Below are 19,712 nucleotides of genomic sequence, written 5' to 3'. Positions count from 1 at the left end.
AAAAACAAAGAAAGCACAGAGAAGGGGTTTGAGGTTTAATTTTTTTTTTTTAAAACAAATGCTCAGTCTGAACAGTGAAGCACAAGAATAAAATTAGAAATGTAGGGAGCAGTGACTGATCAATCAGTCAGGGATTAGTGGATCAACATCACTTTCCCCATCAGCTCATTTAATAACAGACAAAGTTAGAGAATCAACTTCTATTAGGACCAAAATGTCACCCATTAAAAGTAAAAGTTTAAATCACTGGCCTTGCAGGTGTATTTGCAGTTAGAAAGGGAGGCAGGGATATTAGAGCATCCTAAATCACTTCATCTTTATTCTCAGACCACCTCTTCCACTAAAGGCACAATCTATTTCCATATAAACTTCTCTTGCAACTCTCAGATGCTACGTGCATATTTAAAGGATTGTACAACTTAAAGAACACACACAAAAAAAAAGATCCAGTTTCAGTGCAAATATTTCTCGTATACCAACACTTCCATCCAAACCCCTGCCCCCTCAAAAGTGTACATGTCCTTTCAGTAAAAACTTTCTTTCCCCTGAAACAAGGCTGTTAAATTAGATGCGACAGATCGATTTCAAATGTCACTTATTAAAAGAAAACCCAGGTATTGATTTTAAAACAGAAAAGCAGCGCTCCAGCAATTCTCCTTTAGTTTCCAAAGATTGTTCTGGAACATTCTCATCCTTCAGTTCCATACGTGACGCCTGCAGTGGTCCATGGCCTAAAACACACACACACACAAGCTGTGATGTAAACGAAGCTTGTGGGTTTGTAAGACAACATTATATGCTCCAAACATGAATGGGCATCTTCAGGAGCTGGAAAGGCAATACTCACATTACAGCGTGCAGCGGTCTCCACATTCTTACACCAGTACGCTGGTCCCCAGCTGCACTGCTCCATTCCCAGCAGCCTCTGCACTGCCTCAGGACATGCTCCCAGCTTCTGGATACACCAACAACAACAAAAGCTCAGTCTGGGCTCATCATTTGATCACATGACTTCAGCTTGAGCGTGCAGTGTAAACCTTACCATGCAGACGAAGTCAGGGTCGAGTGTCTGGAGCAGCAGCTGCACCAGCAGAGGCTCGTACTGCTCAATGAGCTGGTTACACTGCAGAGAGGAGAGCAGTCACATCGTATTTAAATAAGCGCTCACTTGTCACTTTTGAATTTGCAAATCATCTGTATATAGGCCTATAATGACGCTCAGGATCTGTCGCACACCAAATCCTCCACCATCGTCTTTTCAGTCGTCTCTTTACTCTAACAGAAGTGAAATCTGACTCCTGCTGTGACTCGGAGCAGACGCTTTCAGTTTAGAATTGTAGCGTCCGTTGTCTAACTGAACTAAATAGATTTTAATAATTTCTAGAAAAAAGCAAAACGACAGTGGGCAAGTAATGCAATCAGTGTAACACTACCACAGCAAGCCTAAAACAGTGGATTAAATTGATCCGCATAGAGAATCAGTGTGTGTCTAAACAAGCTTTACCATTTACTTCTGACATCTGATTTGCTAGACCGCTAGACCTATGATGTATGTGATGTGGAAGGCATGGACAGAATCAGATTTGATAAGTGTAAATTAACAATTTAATATATTGTTTACTATAATACGCCCATTTGAAATGTTTTTTTTTTTTAATTCATAAATTGTCTAAGTTTCATGAATTCAGTTGATTAGACATACTTTGGATTTTTATTTATTTAATTAAACCATTAAAATGGAATCCACAAATACAAAATTAATTTTGGTAAAGTAAAACAAATTTCATGGGGCCCTACATGAAGTTAGACAACAGCTCAGTTGCTGACAAATTAACTGAATTTTAAATCAACCATTTGTTCTTTGGTTGGAAGTACTGCAAGTGTGGATGTAAGAAACACGAAAGGTTTGATGTACCTGATCTCTGAATGCTTCAGGCAGGAAGTTGCAGACCTTCACCACGGCCTCCTCAATCTCTGCCTGAGTGGCGTTCTGCTCCAGGATCCCGTCCACATAACGCACTGCCATCTTACACACGTCACAGAAGCCACCCGTCTCAAACTGGTCCTTTTCCATTACAGCTGCAAGACAGGGAAAAAAAAAAAAAAGAGCAAGGCATTATTTACGTAATGTAAATACCCTGCATCCAACAGAGAAACCAAATGGATCATTGAGGTTTGTTTTCAGCACACTTACGGACATGGCTGACCCCATTGCAGAGCGCGAGTAAAGAGCAGAGTGTTTTGGGATCCGCCTCCTGCAGAAGCAGCTCAATTATGGCTTGCCCATAGGTCTCAATAAGGTCCTTGCACTGAGCCTTGAGTGAGGAGGGCAAAATATAGCAGACTTTCTCCACAGCCTGCACAATCTCTGCCTAAAAATTCAGAACAAATATCAGCTTCAACAGGGGAATCTTCTCTACATGCAATCACATATTTAAAGCAACTATTGTAATTGCTCACCCAAAAAAAGTCAATTTCACCCTCAAGTCGTTCTAAACTCAGACTTTCATCTTCGAAACACAAATATGTTAGACTTTCAATGAGGGACAAATGCAAGGGACTGAATTTGTTTTTCACCATTAGTTTGTCCCAACCCTTGGTTGAAAGTACCATGAAGTCTTAAACAAGTGTTCGACAACATACTCGTGCTCCACGGCTAACCTGTTTGGAGGTAGGTTTTGTTCTGGGTAAGAGGTCAAACCAAAATTGGACCAATTCTCAGCAAAGTGAACATCTGCTACTACTGATATCACACTTTCATGTGCACACACTTAGTTAACCACAAGCTCAGGATCAATACCAGAGTTGACAAAGTTGATGACCAGCATCTGTGACACAGCCTGATTGGGTTGATTTGGTTGTCAACTTGAAATCAATCCTGTAATGGAGCTTCATGGTAAGGCCCCAGGTCTCACTAAAAATATCTTCAACTTGTTTTGAAGATAAACGAAAGCAAATTAAAACAAGTTACTTATATTGGTTTTTGTTAGTCTCCAACTGTGATGGATCTTTTTTTGCAGCGGATTGTTGGCTAATTGCCTGACTGCAAAATCCAGCATGCGTGTCATTACACTTGAATAAATCTGCTTTCTCTTCAATGAATGGAGAAGACCTTATTACATCAGTCCCACCTGCTGAGAAGGTTGTCTCGCTGGCTTAATCTACGGTCATCTAATTGGTGTCTCGCTTGCCTAATTTATTTCCATGTATTCTCCTGGTACTCTCCGTTATTTGTTATACAGACAAAATGGGGTTTTTAAACTCAGAAAATAACTGATTGTCAATGTTGGCCTCATACCTCAGATACTTGACCCTCAATCATGCTCTCAAGTTCCTTCATCACAAACTCACAGATGGCACACTGAGGGGAGTCACGCACTCGCACCAGATTCTGTCAAAACAAATGCATGTGCATCAAGAAAACATCCTACATTTTTACACAGCTTCCCCACTTGAGTTTGATTTGAATATTTAGAGCTCACATTTGCCAACAACTTGCAGTTAGTTCATTTACATAATCAAAATTGAAGAAAAAAAAACCCCACATTGATCCTAACATATGTGGGATGTTTCCTACTTTCTTGTTAAGCAAAAGCTATATTTTGTACCTTAGCAGGCTTGGTTAGGACAGGCATTTCAAGTTTGGTTGCAGGAAACATCTTGACCGCAGGGATGGATTTGGCAGGCATCAGCTTCTCCATGCGCACAGAAGACTTCTTAACGGGGCAGAAGCCAGCACGAGTGCAGATATCCTTGGGTTGCTGGAGGAATGGTAGAGACACTCATTGAGTAACATGTCACCATGATGGGTCAACATGAGCAAAACCTCAGGCATGCACTGACAGATATGCTCATACAACATCAGGATGGCATCATGCAGCATCCATTGGAGCACACCTCTGACTAACTGAGATTACCCATGATCCTGCTCCACCTCATGCCCACATCACCCTGCCAGTCTGAGGACTACCACGCATGCATATGCGCAAGTGTGATCTGATGAACCAACATGTTCATCCAAATCATGTCGTTAAGGGAAGAACGGTTAATCAGTTTTCTAATGATTGAGTTAACAACTTTTAGTAATTGGACAAACGCAAATTACTTTAAGGGCCTTTCCCAACATCCATACGTGTGGTCTTAGCCACTTGAGATGACATGCACACACCAGTAAGTGCACAAGACTGTCCCATGTCTGATAAAACTCCCGTGCCCTTAATGCCACACGATATCTAATTCCACTGCTGAGCGCATCTCATCATGTTTAAGAACTCACATGACCCAATATCGCTAAAACAATCAGGGGTTTACAATTTATTTGTACAAAACTCAAACTATATTATGATTAACTTTGTTAAACTTCTTCAAAAAAAGCGGAATAAAAAGGTTTCCTAAATAGTATGCAAGATAAGTGTGACCCAAAGCATAGTATGTTGAAAAGGGTATGCCAAAAGTCCCCGGATAGTCTACCATTTCTGATAGTTTTTTTTAACACCGTGTGGATCTGTGCGTACTCTAATATTGCCCACAACCCATTGTGCGCTGGAGGAGGATTAAGTTCAAAACTACAAACATGAATAAAGTGTTAAACTGCAAACATGGCGGATCTGCACGACCAGTGATTAAGACACAGGGGATTTAAGTGTCGCTTCCATCCTTCTGGTGAAGAATAGAGCCAAAATGGCTCCGTTTAAAAAATCTTCTATTTAACAACAAAATTTTATTAATTTCCAAGAACCAGTACATAGTTCCCAACCCTACTCACAGATAGTGCATTATTGTGACAAATGTTATGATAATGGAAGATCACTCTGGTACTACATCTACAATAACACATGAAACCCTCAAGGTTAGGGCTATTTTAAGAGTGTGTGAGTGGCTATTCTACACAACAGCACAGATTAGCAATGGCCGCTTGGATTAGAAAACAGCACAGGTGATTAGCCACAGGACAGATTAAAAGACAAGCTAAAATGAGACTAGCAGCTTAGAGAAACCTACCTGCTCCTGAAGACCATAGCAAACAAAACCACAAGTAGAAAAGAAAAAAAATATGAAGGTGGGAGTAAAGAATGGGGGGGAAAAAGACAAGTGATTAGAGATGTGGATTAAGCTGGTAGACAAGCAGTGTGTCAACAGGAAAAGGGAACATAAGCAGCTTTGTTCATTTCCAACAAGCTCTACAAATTAAAGGGGTCATATTTTAATACCGTTTTCTCCCTGCGGTCCACTTATAAAAGCTAGTCATTGATGCAGCAGTCAGAATTAATTTCACGACCATTTTCCACCCTTTCTTTGAACCTTTAAACAGGATGCTTTTGGCTGCTTGTGCCTTTAATAGAAACATCCTCTTTGCATTGTAGACTAAACTATCTCAACAGTTTTTATCCCCCTCATCTGTCAGTATCAGCCTAGTTGCAAATTCTACATTATACGGTGACAACATAATTATCAGCATCTAACTGAAATGACCTGGGATCCTGTTCGAAAACAACCTGCAGGTGCTCTCCACAGACTCCTTTCACTTTTATTCCTAAACCTCAGAACTAAAATGATTGGAGTCTTTATTCTACTTCCTGCTAAGGAAAATTTTGGGGGCAAAATTGTCTAGCTCTAACAATCCCTTAGCAAGTTATAGCCATTTATCACAACATAATTATTATTGGCGCTTTCAGTGAAAATCTGGTGTTTTTTTATTTACTGACAATGTAGAGGTCCAAAAAAGTTAAATTAAAATGAAAAAAATTTGAATCATTGTTAAATAGAACACCAAAGCAAAGTGTCAAATCTGAAAATGAACAAACACAAATAGGGCAACGAACGAGTAGTGTAAACAATTGTGAAAACGGTCTTGTGCAACTAAAATACAAACAGTGCAAATGATTTTCACAAACTATATCAGTATTTATATATACGAAACTAGACTCTTGGCTGTGTCAGTTCTCTCCGTAGGACACAATTCTACTGGGACATTGTGTAGAGACTCGTTTGAAAAATCAAAAACTAGTATGAAACTGCTTTACACAGATGAGGCACTGAAATTTATGTTACGCTTTGTCAGAGAGTGCTCAAGCAAATCTGTTACTTTGGGTTTGTTTTCATGCATGCAAATATGCATGCACACGCAACTACTTTCACTTTGCGTCACTAACAATTTCCAAAGAAAGATGCTAATTGGTGGTGCAAAAGCCCAAAACCTACGTTTATTGGTTGAGTAGATGATGCTTAGTCCTGTCCCGAGATAGTTTCAACCAATCAACAATTGTTCTTGTTTGGCTCAGAGGGACAAACCACATGGGTTTCTTTGCGTCATCACGTTGAGAACAGCATTGATTCAATCACGTTCACTACGGAGCCTCCGACTGAGAATCTCCTCTTTACAAGACTTTTTAAAGCATACAGATTGGATTAGTAGTTCAAAAGTTAAACATTTAACAATAGTTTTTTTTAGCCACGGGCAGCTGTTTCAGTTTTTAAGGGTTAACTAATAGTTAACTTAATGTTAACAAATGGAGCCCTATTGTAAAGTGTTACCCTGTAATGTTTATGTGGGCACCTGCAAGAGATCTGCAAAAGAGTTTAATTTTTAAACTAATCAAACTTCCAATAAATGCTATTTCACTAGGGAGAAAGTAAAGTTCTGGAAATTATATAGCACACTATGATAAGTACACTTAAATTTGATTCCACATGACCCCTTTATAACTCAAGTTCCATTTTGGTAGTGAAGAATGGAAGAATGAAACTACTGAAATGCCTACACAAATGAGAAGACATTTTATGCAAACATGCTAAATGACTTACCATAGACATGAGCTGTTGAAAGACCAGTGGGCCGTATTGGCTGATGTACTCTTTGCACTGTTGAAAAAAATAAATAGATAAGATAACAACATTTGTACCAGACATGCAATGCACACAAAAGCATGGCAGCTTTACATTGAGCACACAAACTCCGTAAACTCAATGCTCATGTTCTCACCATGTCAGACATGCCAGGTCCCAGAAGCTGACACTGGCTCTCCACTTGCGCGATCATAGCACTGATAAAGGAGGCGTTGGCTTTGGCCTCCTCCTGAGTGTCAGTGAGGAACGTAACACAGTCCTGGCACACTACATCTCCACTCATCTGCACACAGAAGAGCCAGTTAGGGAACATACAGGATGACAAATTCATGGCAACACTACATAATATTTATCAAGTTCAACATTTAGAATCCCCATGGCTTTTTATCCCCATTAAAACAGGCGTGTGACGGCTTCACCTGTTTTGTGCTCTCCTTGACCTTCTCTTGGGGGTAGAGCAGCTGGGGGATGTTGAGCATGAAGGGGTTGAGTTCATGCTGGTTCAGGTCCACTTGAGGGATCTCGTTGGACACGAGTTGAGCTTTAGCCAGAGCTGCCTGCTGGGACACACACAGGCCCATAGCAGCGCACACTACACCGGGGTCTTCCTGCAAGATGAAGGACAACAGAAGCGGTGTAAAACACACAAATAGGATCTGCAGCGGAATACACTGACCCCTTCAGTTCTTTAAAGAGGATTGTGACTGATGCGCTGAATGACAGATGAGGCTCAACAGGAAGGAAGAGACCATAACACAAAGGCTGCTTTGGTCTAGTGCTGCGAAGATGGTTAGCTATTTAAAGTCTAGTCACACTAAAACTTTTAGTTAGTTTTGGAGTCATAATGCGTTTAGTTAAAAATTTTCCCCAGTTCTTTTATTGCAGTTAATGAGAACAATGATTTCCATTGTTACAGCAACTTCTCTATTTGGTTTTTTGTATAACCCACAATCAACGTTCTGATGAAGTAGTAATGAATAGAATTACTCTATTGGTGAAGTCTATAGATCTGTTGTAATAGTCAAATGAGATACTACTGTGGTGGAAATTTTAAACTGAATATTAAACTAACCATGTGTCTAACATCTAACCTTATCATACTAAGACTTTGAAACACCATGTACTAAAACATTCTGTTCTGTGTTTTGAATGTTGCCATACCCTGTTGAGTGTAAAAATAACATATATGGGAAATGAAACAAGACAGATGACAAGGTTAGAACCTTGTTAATCTCAATGAAGTAATCATTAAAACAAAGTTTGCTTTACCTAGTAACAGAAAGGTTTGCAAATGAAGAACCAATCAAATTCATGTCATTTTGCCATCCCTCCCTATTCTATAAAAAATGGTTGTATTCGTTTTTTTCTGGTGGGATTCTCAATGGAATTTGTCAGACATTTGCTGAAGTCTGTTTGTCGATTATTCCTACAGAGGACGTAAGCTAGTTAATGGAACAAGTTATTTAGCGAAACACTAGAGCCCTTATTCCCAAGTGATAGTGTTCGATAGGGGGCGAGACGTCGTTCGACTCTTGGGCGGGGTTAGATTGTCAACTTGCGCGTTCAGAGGTAACTCAACGGAGTATAATATTTTCAGGCGTCAAGGACACCAGGTTCAACCCAAGTCAGGTGCGTAGGGGAAAATCTACCACACTACCATGGATGAAATCAGCCAACATTAGGCATTTCAATATCGGCATGTGCAAGACTATTTGAATAGTCGCTTAAACGATACTGCTGCTCATCGACTAGGAAATACTAGTGGTTGACTTTTTTGCACATTTAATTTTGCTTAATATTTTAAGAAAGGCTACGTTTCTTAGTCATGTTAAGATTTCACAGAACAATTAATATATCGTTTTGAAAAGTGCATATCCGGAGTGGAAAACAAAATAATTTCTCAGAATTTGCATTTGATAGAATTGAAGAGATACATGCGTGTAAGAAAATATCCATATTTAAAACTTTATACAGTAAAACAACAAGCTTCCGGCCAAACGAACATACGGCTTCCAATAAGTGCAAAACGACGTACTGCTGATATTTACACTATGCCATGTCACATGATGCGCTAGTAGACTGCATAAGGCCATTAGCTGCAATTTTACTTTTGTAAGGTGTTAGATATGAATATTTCTCTAACACAAACTGAAGCAAAGTGATGCACTTTGCTTCAGAAGGCCTTTATTATCCCCCCGGAGCACTTTTATGATAGATAGATGCACTTTTATGGACTTCAAAACAGAAACAGCAATTCACTGCTGTTATAAACCTTGGAAGAGCCAGGACATTTTTTCAATATAACTCGATTGTATTTGTCTGAAAGAATAATGTCATATACACCCAAGACAACTTGAGGGCGAGTAAATCATGGAGTAAAGTTTTATTTTTGGGTAAACTATCCCTTAAGTTTAATATACAATGATCGTAACGCAAAGCAATAGTAGATATATATAAATTATTTTTTACACTGTCATGTAAATGGTCCCTAAATTAAAATATCAACAAGCCCTAAATCATAAAAAGAAAAGCCATTAAACATGACATTTAAAATATAGGCTAATGACTTTGTTGTTACTACATTCAATGTTGAGATTAAATGTGAAATTACTATAGTTAATTTGTTTTAATAATGTTATAGTTATAATAGTATTTTATGAATAATTACGGATCAAAAATTCTACTATTCTTGCACTATCCTAGTCAATGCACGCATTTGTTGCTGCAGTCTCCAGTATTTTTGTTCAATCTCTTAGGTTTATGGTAGAAGAAATTGAAACTAATGTCCGAGGGAAGTGTTGTCACCTTGTGGAACAACCAATTAGTGCAAAACATATTCAATGTGCATGTGTGACATGCGTTTATGTTAACCCGTAAAAACGAGAGATGCACCGATTGATCGGCATCGGCCGATTTTATGCCGGTCAAATGCACTCGGGCGCCGCGTAATTAACATCACGCAACAACATCAGCATCACACGTAGGGATGCAGCGATTACCGGATTTCACAATTAACCGCGCTTTAAAACGTCACGGTTAATTAATCGTAAAGACTATGCTACACCGAGTGTTCTGCACGGAACGGAACTTTTGCACCAAACGAAAACAAGGTTACACCAGCTTAATGCCGTGCTCGTCAACCACTATGGCAGCGACGCTCTATTTCCACCGAAAAAACGCCTTAAGGGCCTGTTCACAGATCGCGTCTTTTGCGCGCTCAAGTTCGTTATTTCAAATGTAAGCGTGCGGCATGCGCGCTCATAAGGGAAGCGGCGCGCTCGTTTTTTCCAAGCGCGTGCGCGCCGCATCGAGATAAAAACATCTCTACTTTTCAAAATGCCGCAAGCGCACCTTAGGTCAAGTGACAAGAACCAACACAGCAACGACAGACGCCTCCGGAGCGCAACCGCCCTAGCGCTTTGGAAAAAGGAGAACGTGCCGTGCAACTTTCAGCTTTCAGTGCAACGTAAAAAAACAACAACCAAAAAACAGCGGAATGTTTTGGTTACGTAAGTCTGTGGAAAACAGAATGTGACGTGCTCTCAAGACTTTCAGTCAGTGAACATTTAACTTAATATCCTATTGCTTTCTCCTGTAAATGTTAGGCTTTGTAGTTTTAGTTGTAGTTTTAATATGCCCGGTGTAAAACACTAACATAAGATCAGGGCCGTGTAGACTTCTAGGACTAACAATTAACTGCATTTCAGTTATTAATAACACTACATGAGAGATGTTCTCAGTTTCTTTCTATAATTTTTACTTAAACTTCAAACAAACAAACCAAAATAATGAGATTATAATAGATGATTTTCTAAAGGCACATGTAAAATTTGGATTAATAATTTAAAGAAGAGTATTAAAATAAGTACAATAATATTGGAGTGGATAACATGTGGACTATATTTGTTTTCTTTTAAAAGAAATACATAGTTAATATTTAGCTTACATTTAATTCAATAGAGCCAAATACTTTGTTTATTCTTATTTTCATTGGGATTTATTATCCCTTTATTTGTTTTTAAGTCAAATACCAACAAGATATTGTTTTCATGTTATCAAGTTTTCTACCTCAGGTTGAAAATAAATTTAGAACAAACTAAACACTTAATCATTTTGTGATCTATTTCAATCAAAGAGCCCTGCAGCCATTGACTTAATTTGTTATTTTAAAAGAAAAATGCTGGATGTTTACAAAGCACTTCTCTTTAATTCCAAAGGAAGAGATTTATTATCGTTTGTAGTTTTATAATTTTGTACTGTGTTGTAGTGTTGTCACGATACTAGAATTTCTAACTTCGATACGATACCTTGAAAAATATCGATATTCGATACCACAGAGAAAAAAACTGCCACAATATTAAGGGGGTCTTTTTTTATTTAAAGCTAAATATAACAAGTCTAGAACATGACAATGAGGTATATTTTACATGAAAAAAATGTCCTGAGTTCTATCTGTTAATATTATTTCATTGGACAAGAGTTATCAAAGATTAAAATATACTGTTACAAATGCATTGTTCATCGGTCATAAATGCTGGTTAATATATTAACGTAAATCAAAGATTAAAATATACTGTAACAAATGCATTGTTCATCGGTCATAAATGCTGGTTAATACATTAACGTAAATCAAAGATTAAAATATACTGTAACAAATGCATTGTTCATCGGTCATAAATGCTGGTTAATAGCCTACATTAACGTAATTTGATGAACAGATTTAAATGCAAACGTGCGTGCATCACACGTGGAAACAATGCTCAATGGATTGGCATGAAGTCAAGTCACCTTTATTTATATATTGCTTTTAACAATACAGATTGTGTCAAAGCACTTAACAGTATCAAATTGGAGTGTGAAGCGCGTCTCCGCGCTATTCTCCGACATGCCCGCTCGCGGTGTGTAGCGCGTGCCCTGTCCACACTATTCTCCGACATGCCCGCTCGCGGTGTGTTTTTTTACACGTGTCAGCGCTATTCTCCGGCATGCCCGCTCGCGGTGTGTTTTTTACGCGTGTCCGCGCTATTCTCCGGCATGCCCGCTCGCGGTGTTCTTTATCAATCAACCAAAGCCGGTCGCGGCGCCGCACTCGCCATCTTCCCATTCACTTTTGCTATTTAACCAGAGCGAATGAGACGAGTGCGTCACGTGTCGTGTTTGTCAACGCGCCTTTGGCGAGAAGTGAAAGTGACCCCTCGGCTAGTATCGGTGTATCGATACTTCGGGAAATTAGTATTGGTACCGTTCAGATATTTCAATATCGATATTTATCGAAATATCGATATTTTTGACAACACTACTGTGTTGTGGCAAATAACACATGAAAATCTAGTGTTGAGTGTTCATGTGATATTATACATAGTGTTGTGAAATTAATTGATGCATAATCGTGATAATCGTGATTATTCCTCAGACAATAATCGTACTTACAAAATCTTTAATCGTTGCATCCCTAATCACACGTGCACACGGAACGCACATGTAGGAAACCACATGAATTAACGCCGCACCGCAAGCGTGAGCAGTTTTCGGCAAATGTGTGTGTTTTGAGAAACATCTTTATACTGCACTGCTATATTTAGTATATATTTATATTTATTTTATTGCCATTACCTTGTTTAGTTTCCTAAGTAAGTAAATAGGCCTATCACATTTTTTTTAGTTGAATATTGGAAGTGAACATGGTTCTTCCATACCATAATACTGCACTTAGATATGTGAATTTCCCACACCAGGAGTATGAATTTCCCACACCAGGAGTAATCATTTATATAGTTCTATTTTATTTAATTTGTTCAAAAAATGTTCCATGATCCATTAAAGAAAAGCTAGAAAATAAATTTGTGTTTGCTGTAAGTGGTTAGAAAAAAAATGAAATCGGAATCGGCTAAAATCGGTATCGGCATACCAAACTCATGAAAAATCGGAATCGGCCTAGAAAATTGTAATCGGTGCATCTCTAGTAAAAAATGAAAATTTTATCTTGATTTTGAGCAAATAGATTTGTAACAGCATGAACTATTGTTCGTCTTTCTGCTCATAAAGATGCAGCTTGTGTTTGAAAGAGGTATTGAAAGTACTGTTACTAAACACTCACCATGTGCAAAACACAAATCATCTAAAAGGGAAAGTGTTTTTTAGTTAAAAGGGAAGGAAAGGAATCAGCTCACCAGCTCTCCTTGGATGATGCCCATGAGAATGGGGAAGTAGTTGTCAACAATCTCCTTGCACTGGCCAGCCAGGCCCTCATCAGGGATCAGCTGACAAGCCTTCTCCATGTATCCGAGGAGTTCGCTCTAGATTCAACAAGAATTTAGACTTTGCCCTCCATTAAAAGCACTCAAAACTCCAGTGTCATGTTCACATACCTCTGTGACATTATCCTTCATAAGCTGCTCCACTACCATCAACACCTCTTTGCACAGATCACATGGCACAGTTTTCTGCAAGAAAAAGGGTTTATACACTTCGTGCTCATGAATTATGCACTGGCATATTAAAGAGCTTCTGAGAATCAGGTCAACGCACCATCTGAGGCTTGTTCCACACATTCTGTTGGCAGTGTTGGACAGCATCACAAAGAGAAGCAGTCTTGACATTCTGGCACCAGTAGGGGGGACCGCGGGCACACTGCTCCGTACCCAACAGGGGACTCGCCACAGCTAACAAGAAAACATTAGATGTGTTCAGAACAGCCACAATGGACAGACGTGTGATGGCCCATGCAACATCAAATAGCACCTCTTTCTGTACCATATTTTTCTTGTCTGATCAGCCTGCCAAGAATTATGACACTTAATTTATTAAAAAAACATTAAAAAAAGTACATGTTTTGTATTCTAATAGTATTGTTGTTGAATAAGGAAGCTGCATCTATTCAACAATTTTCTGCTTTAACTTCATGTACAGGTAGAATTACATCCAGGTGACCTATAACAGGTGATTCAAACTTTAGGCTTTCACAATCAGAATTTCTGAGCTGAACTTTTATTGACACTAGTTTAAGATGTTAGGAGCAAAGCTACTTTACAGAACTGAAACTGGATTTGAAAAAAGGGTGGGTGGGGACACAATTTTGACAGCGTGTGCCTGGAAAGTCCCCAGAACTTAAAGCCAGTTAATACTGATTTCACCAAGTACAACGCCAAATTATAGGCTAGTTCCTTTAAAACTTTCCATGACAGTCAAATCAGGAATAAACAGGCTCATGTGAAGCCAGTGACAGCAGATTTCTTTCCACTTTGAGCGGATCATAAGAAACTGAACTGTAGTTGCACAATCAGACTGGCAGCTTTGGGTCTGAAGAATTATTCCTCCTACTCCTGAAATCACCATTAAAAAAAAAAAACAAAAAAAAAAAAACACTGACTTTCATAGGCAAGATCATCTGACATATGACAAAAACTAGGAGTGAGAGCAGTCTTATGATCCAGTCTCTGTTTCCGCCAGCTCAGCCTCTATAGCTGACTTTACAAAAGACAAGTTGACAAAACCCAGATGTGAAACAGCAAGTGCACTTCTAACAAATGACTAACACTCACATTTTACTGTAATGGACACAACTAGAAAACTATTTGTGTGTGCGCGAGAGTACCTATGCACAAACTATATTCACAAATAATATTCATTGATCTAGGATATGACTTTGTTTTGCATAATTTGGCAATAGGGGACAGCCTTTACACTGGTCAAAATCGGGCAGACTCCCCAAATTTTTTAAACCGGTTTAAAAATAAATTAAAAAAAACAATTTGAGTCGTGACATTACAAGCATCAATGATTTGCACAATTTCTCTCAAGAGAGAATTAATTATATTTTTAAATGTGACAGCAAAAAAATTATATACTCATATATATATATATATATATACACACATACATACACACACAGGGTCCGAAATTAACTTTTTGGCTCACCTGCCGCAGGGACTGGTAGATGAAAAAAAATCCACCAGCCAAGCATATTTTTACCGGCCAAAATAATAAACAGCCTTTTTGTGTCACATATACATTAATTTCAGTACCTTTAATTGAGATAAGGTATTATGTTGAATGACTAGAGTAGAAGTTAAAACAGAGCAACAAATAGTAAGACATGGAAGATGTGAGCATCGAACTAGTGCTCATAACAGAACATTTGAAGCTTTTGTAAAACTATCAGATACTTTACCGAAAGTAAAAAAAAATTACTGATTAATACTATCAGTTAAATGGTTTAAAAAAATTAAAAAAATATATATATACACACACCACTCCAATTATAGCTGCATGATTATCACAAAAATCATAATTGCCGATTATTCCCTTGAAATTGTAATTGCGATTATTAATTACGATTATCACAATTTACATTGAATATATATAGACCCCTTTTCAGTTGGTAAACATGGTGACGTTTTTCTGTGGGCGGAGCTTAGGTGGTTGCAGAACGATCACTCTGGCCGCTTCCCTAACGTTAGTTTGCAAGTTTTGTTAGCTTGTTTTTTAACAATGACTGGAGAAAATCTGATTTTATCTTAATGTGCAAGGTCACTCACTGTCCAGGACCGCGATTGTTATTTTCAAAAGTTAATTTTAACAGACGGAACCAGATTGGCTGACCCGTACACGCTCAGGCAATGGATGGACGATCTGACAGGATTAACGTTAACACTAGGCTCAGTCCTACACCTATCCGATAGAGAAACCGAGCGTAAAGACATACTGGGGTCATATAAATCTTTAGATGCCTATAACTATGTGATGAATGGTCGTGTACAAGACTTGTGTGGTACGATCCGCAGTTCTGCCTAGCCAGCGCCAAGACGACGTCAACGTAAAGAGTGACATTACTGTGCAATTTTAATGATGTGAATATTTTCTAGAAATAAAAATTCCAGATACAGCATATTCATTTTTCATTGATTCTTGCATCCAACACCACAACAAGATGACATTTAATAATAATAATAGTAATTTAAGCTCCTTATTATGTAGCCGAATCTGTGCTTGTTTGTATTGGCCGCCTGCAGTTTTCCCTTTGTTTTGCCTCCAGCTAGCGCCGTGACGTAATTGTGACGTCGGCTCGAAATTGGTCTATAAAGGCGTATTATAATACATGTTTACACAAAAATTGTTAACTCACACGAGTACTGTCCCCCTTTACTTAAGATACACATGGTAAATGGACTGCATTTATATAGTGCTTTCACAGACCCAATGGCCACCAAAGCGCTTTACATATTGCCTCACATTCACCCATCGATACACCGACGGCGGTGTCAGCCATGCAAGGCTCCATCCAGCTCATCGGGAGCAGCTGTGGTTAGGTGTCTTGCTCATGGACACCTCGACACTTGGTCAGGTAAAAAATAACACGAAGTGAAAATAAAGTGGCATTTTGGGGTTATGGAAACGACAGTTACCATGGTGAATACACAATACTAACAAGAACTGTTAATGAAACAGCTCCTGGTGAATAGAATGAAAATCACACCTGCATGCAAATCCTTCTCAGCTAACACGTGATTTATTGGTATTTTACATTTATTTCGTGACTTAGCAATTTACATTGTAACGACGTTGCATGCTCGTAGTTTCTTTTGCACTTTATTCAGTGAAGCGATATACAGTAAAGTGATACACAGCGCGCGCCGTCGCATTTGCGCGTGCAATTGAAGAGTGCGCGCTACGAGCACAGTATAACGGGACAGGACAGTAAAGTATGTTTTTCTGAGGTGAAAGTCTTTTTATTTCAGCGTACGCTTACGTCACTGCCTGTTGTGTCATATTGTGCTGGGTTTCCTGAAGTAGTCGTGATTCGCCTCTCATAACATAAAACACACACAAGCAGAGTGGATTTTCTTTTGTAATCACGGCTTTGAACGATTACGTAATCGTGGCATCCGTAATCGTAATCGCGATTAGAAATTCGATTAATTGTGCAGCCCTAACTCCAATATGTCATATTGTGTACTCCCAGCTTAAACTTGGAAACATTCCCAAAGGACTAAACTCTTTTTAAACAAAGAAACCAAAAGGCACCAAGTATACCATTATCCATGAAAAACTAGGGGTGGGCATTTTGATCCACTATTGGCGCTGCACATCTAGCAGATTTAACGGTCTATGAGTGATTCCAGACATCAGTGCATGCCAATGACAACCAATCAGACCTTGGGTACAGACAATTATATATTTTTTAGAGTCAGAGCAATAATAGTTTTAATGATCAATCGTTGCCCGTCATGTCCAAGTACTCATGCACATCCCTATGAAAAACACCACGATTTGTTAAACCCCCAGACTTGCACTTCTGCTCTGCAATTCATATCAGTTATCAAAATCAAATCAGAAAAATCTCTTAATATGTGAGAAGATGCAGACAGTACACATTATGGGAAAGCGCCATGCAATAAACACATGGCCTAAGAACTGGCTGTAAAACTGGGTATCATTCAAGTTATAAAAGTGTTTTGCCCTACACACCATGAAGTACTTCAATTTTACCAGCACTTATGATAAATCCTGTAAACAGGCTTTAATCACAGATCACTGCTAGACAGAAAAGTCGACTCATTGTGGGAATATGTAGCCGACATAGCAGATCAAGTAATGACACGAAACTACATTTTTCAAATTCTCTTATAAATGCGTACATGCAGTTTGAGCTCATTAATGGAGACTGCGTACATGGAATATGTTTTTAAATTATAAAGTGGACATGGATTGAGTAAAAAAAAAAAGTGGACGTTACATTAAAAATAAAATCTTAATGTGATAAACTATCTGCAATGCGGAAGTGATCTTAGTGATTAGTCAAGAGCAAACAATCAAATACTCTAGATGCAATCACATACTCGAGATGCCATAGCCAAATCATAGCACTAAACTTTTATAAAAAGTCATGCTCCGGGTCTATTTTCCAATAGTGTCCAGCTTCCTCTTGTGCAATTACTGAGAAAACTGCATTTCAATGAGAAGTGGCACATTCTGTGGTTAAGAGACATGTGGTTTCATAAATAAATTTTCTCACAAACTAGAAGCTCTGACTTGACCACTCATTTATGAAAGACTATGCTTTCAGACCTCTACAAAAAAATAAGTTAAATTGTGACTGTAAGCAGAAATCCTAAAGAGGAACACAGAAGAGGATGTGGCAACTACTGGTGTAGAGATCTGATCCCTGGGACTGAGAACAGACAAGCTACAACACTTGCTTGGATACAAATGATAACGCATATAATTGGTCAGATCTCAGATTAAAGAAAACTTCGGAGTAAAAGACAGTCTGAGTACATCAAAACCACGCAACGCTGATAAACAGGTTTCATTTGCTGTGTCAACAACATCCAGACAACAGTCATCTGACAGAGCTAAGAAAAGAGATAAAGGTGATGAAATCATTTAAATCGATCATGCACGAGACGAACGTTATGAGAAGGGACGAGTCATAATGCGGACATGAAACGAAATTAAAATGTTATACATTCATGACTACAATAAACCAAACCCATTTAAGTTACATCGGTTTCAGACAAAACAATCGGCAGATAAAGAATAAAACTCACTAGTCAGACCGGTTAAAAACATCTGACTGCGCAAAAACACAAGGGCATAAAAAAACTAGATTACAAATACCAGATAAGCAAGCTCAATTAGAGACCTTCGAATATTTTTTAAAATACCGGAACGTCATAAGAGACTTATAACAGTTAACGTTATGTGGGCTGGGCTCTAACGTTGTCTGTTGAATAAAAGCACCTCACGTTAGCCAGTTAGCACAGTACGTCAAAACACGAAAGATTTGCTAATAAACAAACCGGGAAAACAATATTAATACCGCTATTATTAGTTAAGAGTCCTTATTATGGCTTTCTTGAATAAAATAATAAGTTAGGACGTGTATTCGAAGATAACATTTCCATTTAAGCGGGCTCGACTTTCAGTAACGTACATGACATGTTTACCAAACACTTCCTCCGCCATTAACTGCAGCTATGACATTTCTTACAGGAAATAATACACACAATAATGTGGCGCTCAGTAAAAACCAAAATATATATTACCCGTGGAGATAAAGAGAAGCGTGAGAAGCATCATGTCTTCGTGAACGCTTCTATCGAACAGCAGTGTCGTGTTTTGTATCTGGTGTGGGTCTGCTGATGGTGTTTATGCTGCAGTGAATCGCTAGGTCGTGTGATGTGATGATGAGGCTTTATGCTGATCTCACTGTCAGCTGACCCCGTGACTGGGGCGTGGCTTTATGAGGAAAAATGATCATCATTTCGGTAAATACAATCTAAGTTGCTCCTTAAAGTGTATGATAAAATCATCTAGAGTATTCCAATGCCAATGAGTAAAGGAACATTTGTAATATTCAGTGATAGTACCTACAATATACACGATCTTACGACGATAGAAAATGTAAGCTTTGGTGATAGAAAATGCTCAACACATTTTTGAGGAATTGTTTAGTGCAATAATGTTTCCCAGGATCTTCAAAAAGGACATATTTCCGTGATTGTGTGAAGAAATAAGTGTGTAAAAAATTAGGAGCGACTTCTTTCATTTCCGGTTAACACTAAATGTAAGGAGGCGCACTTTGAAATTGTGAATCATATAAACCCTGCAAATTTGAAATTGTGAATCATATAAAAAACAAAGAATACCAGCAAAACTGATACTGTCTACAAAGAATACCTGGAAAACTGATATTGTCTGTCTGATACGTTTGTTTTGTTAATTAAGGATGAAAGGGTATCTTATGTAATAAAAAATGTGTTTCTTTTTCTTAAATTTTACATGAACAAATGTACATCTTCACCGATTATTGTTTTTTATAGAGGAATTTCTAATATATTTGGAGACATTGAGAGGGATAAAAA

The 19,712-nt window shown here is 38.4% G+C and overlaps 1 protein-coding gene across 1 annotated transcript; it reads right to left on the bottom strand.

Moving 5' to 3' along the window:
• Positions 1–23: 23 nt before the first annotated feature.
• psap (prosaposin) lies at positions 24–19,077 on the bottom strand. Its single transcript, XM_077246652.1, has 14 exons — positions 18,894–19,077; positions 13,375–13,508; positions 13,215–13,289; positions 13,017–13,142; positions 7,266–7,454; positions 6,983–7,129; positions 6,805–6,861; positions 3,609–3,761; positions 3,299–3,391; positions 2,195–2,372; positions 1,916–2,079; positions 1,043–1,123; positions 848–955; positions 24–731 (listed from the first exon to the last, which is right to left on the bottom strand). Exons 1-14 carry the CDS (start codon positions 18,925–18,927, stop codon positions 696–698), a joined length of 1,575 nt encoding a protein of 524 aa, XP_077102767.1. The 5' UTR covers positions 18,928–19,077; the 3' UTR covers positions 24–695.
• Positions 19,078–19,712: the final 635 nt, after the last annotated feature.

Source organism: Siphateles boraxobius, unplaced genomic scaffold (genome assembly GCF_051911475.1).
Source record: "Siphateles boraxobius isolate OS27281-9 unplaced genomic scaffold, OSU_SipBor_1 104, whole genome shotgun sequence".
Classification (NCBI taxonomy): Eukaryota; Metazoa; Chordata; class Actinopteri; order Cypriniformes; family Leuciscidae; genus Siphateles; species Siphateles boraxobius.
The sequence above is the reverse complement of the archived record's forward strand: the minus strand, read 5'-3'. Positions and strand labels throughout refer to the sequence as shown.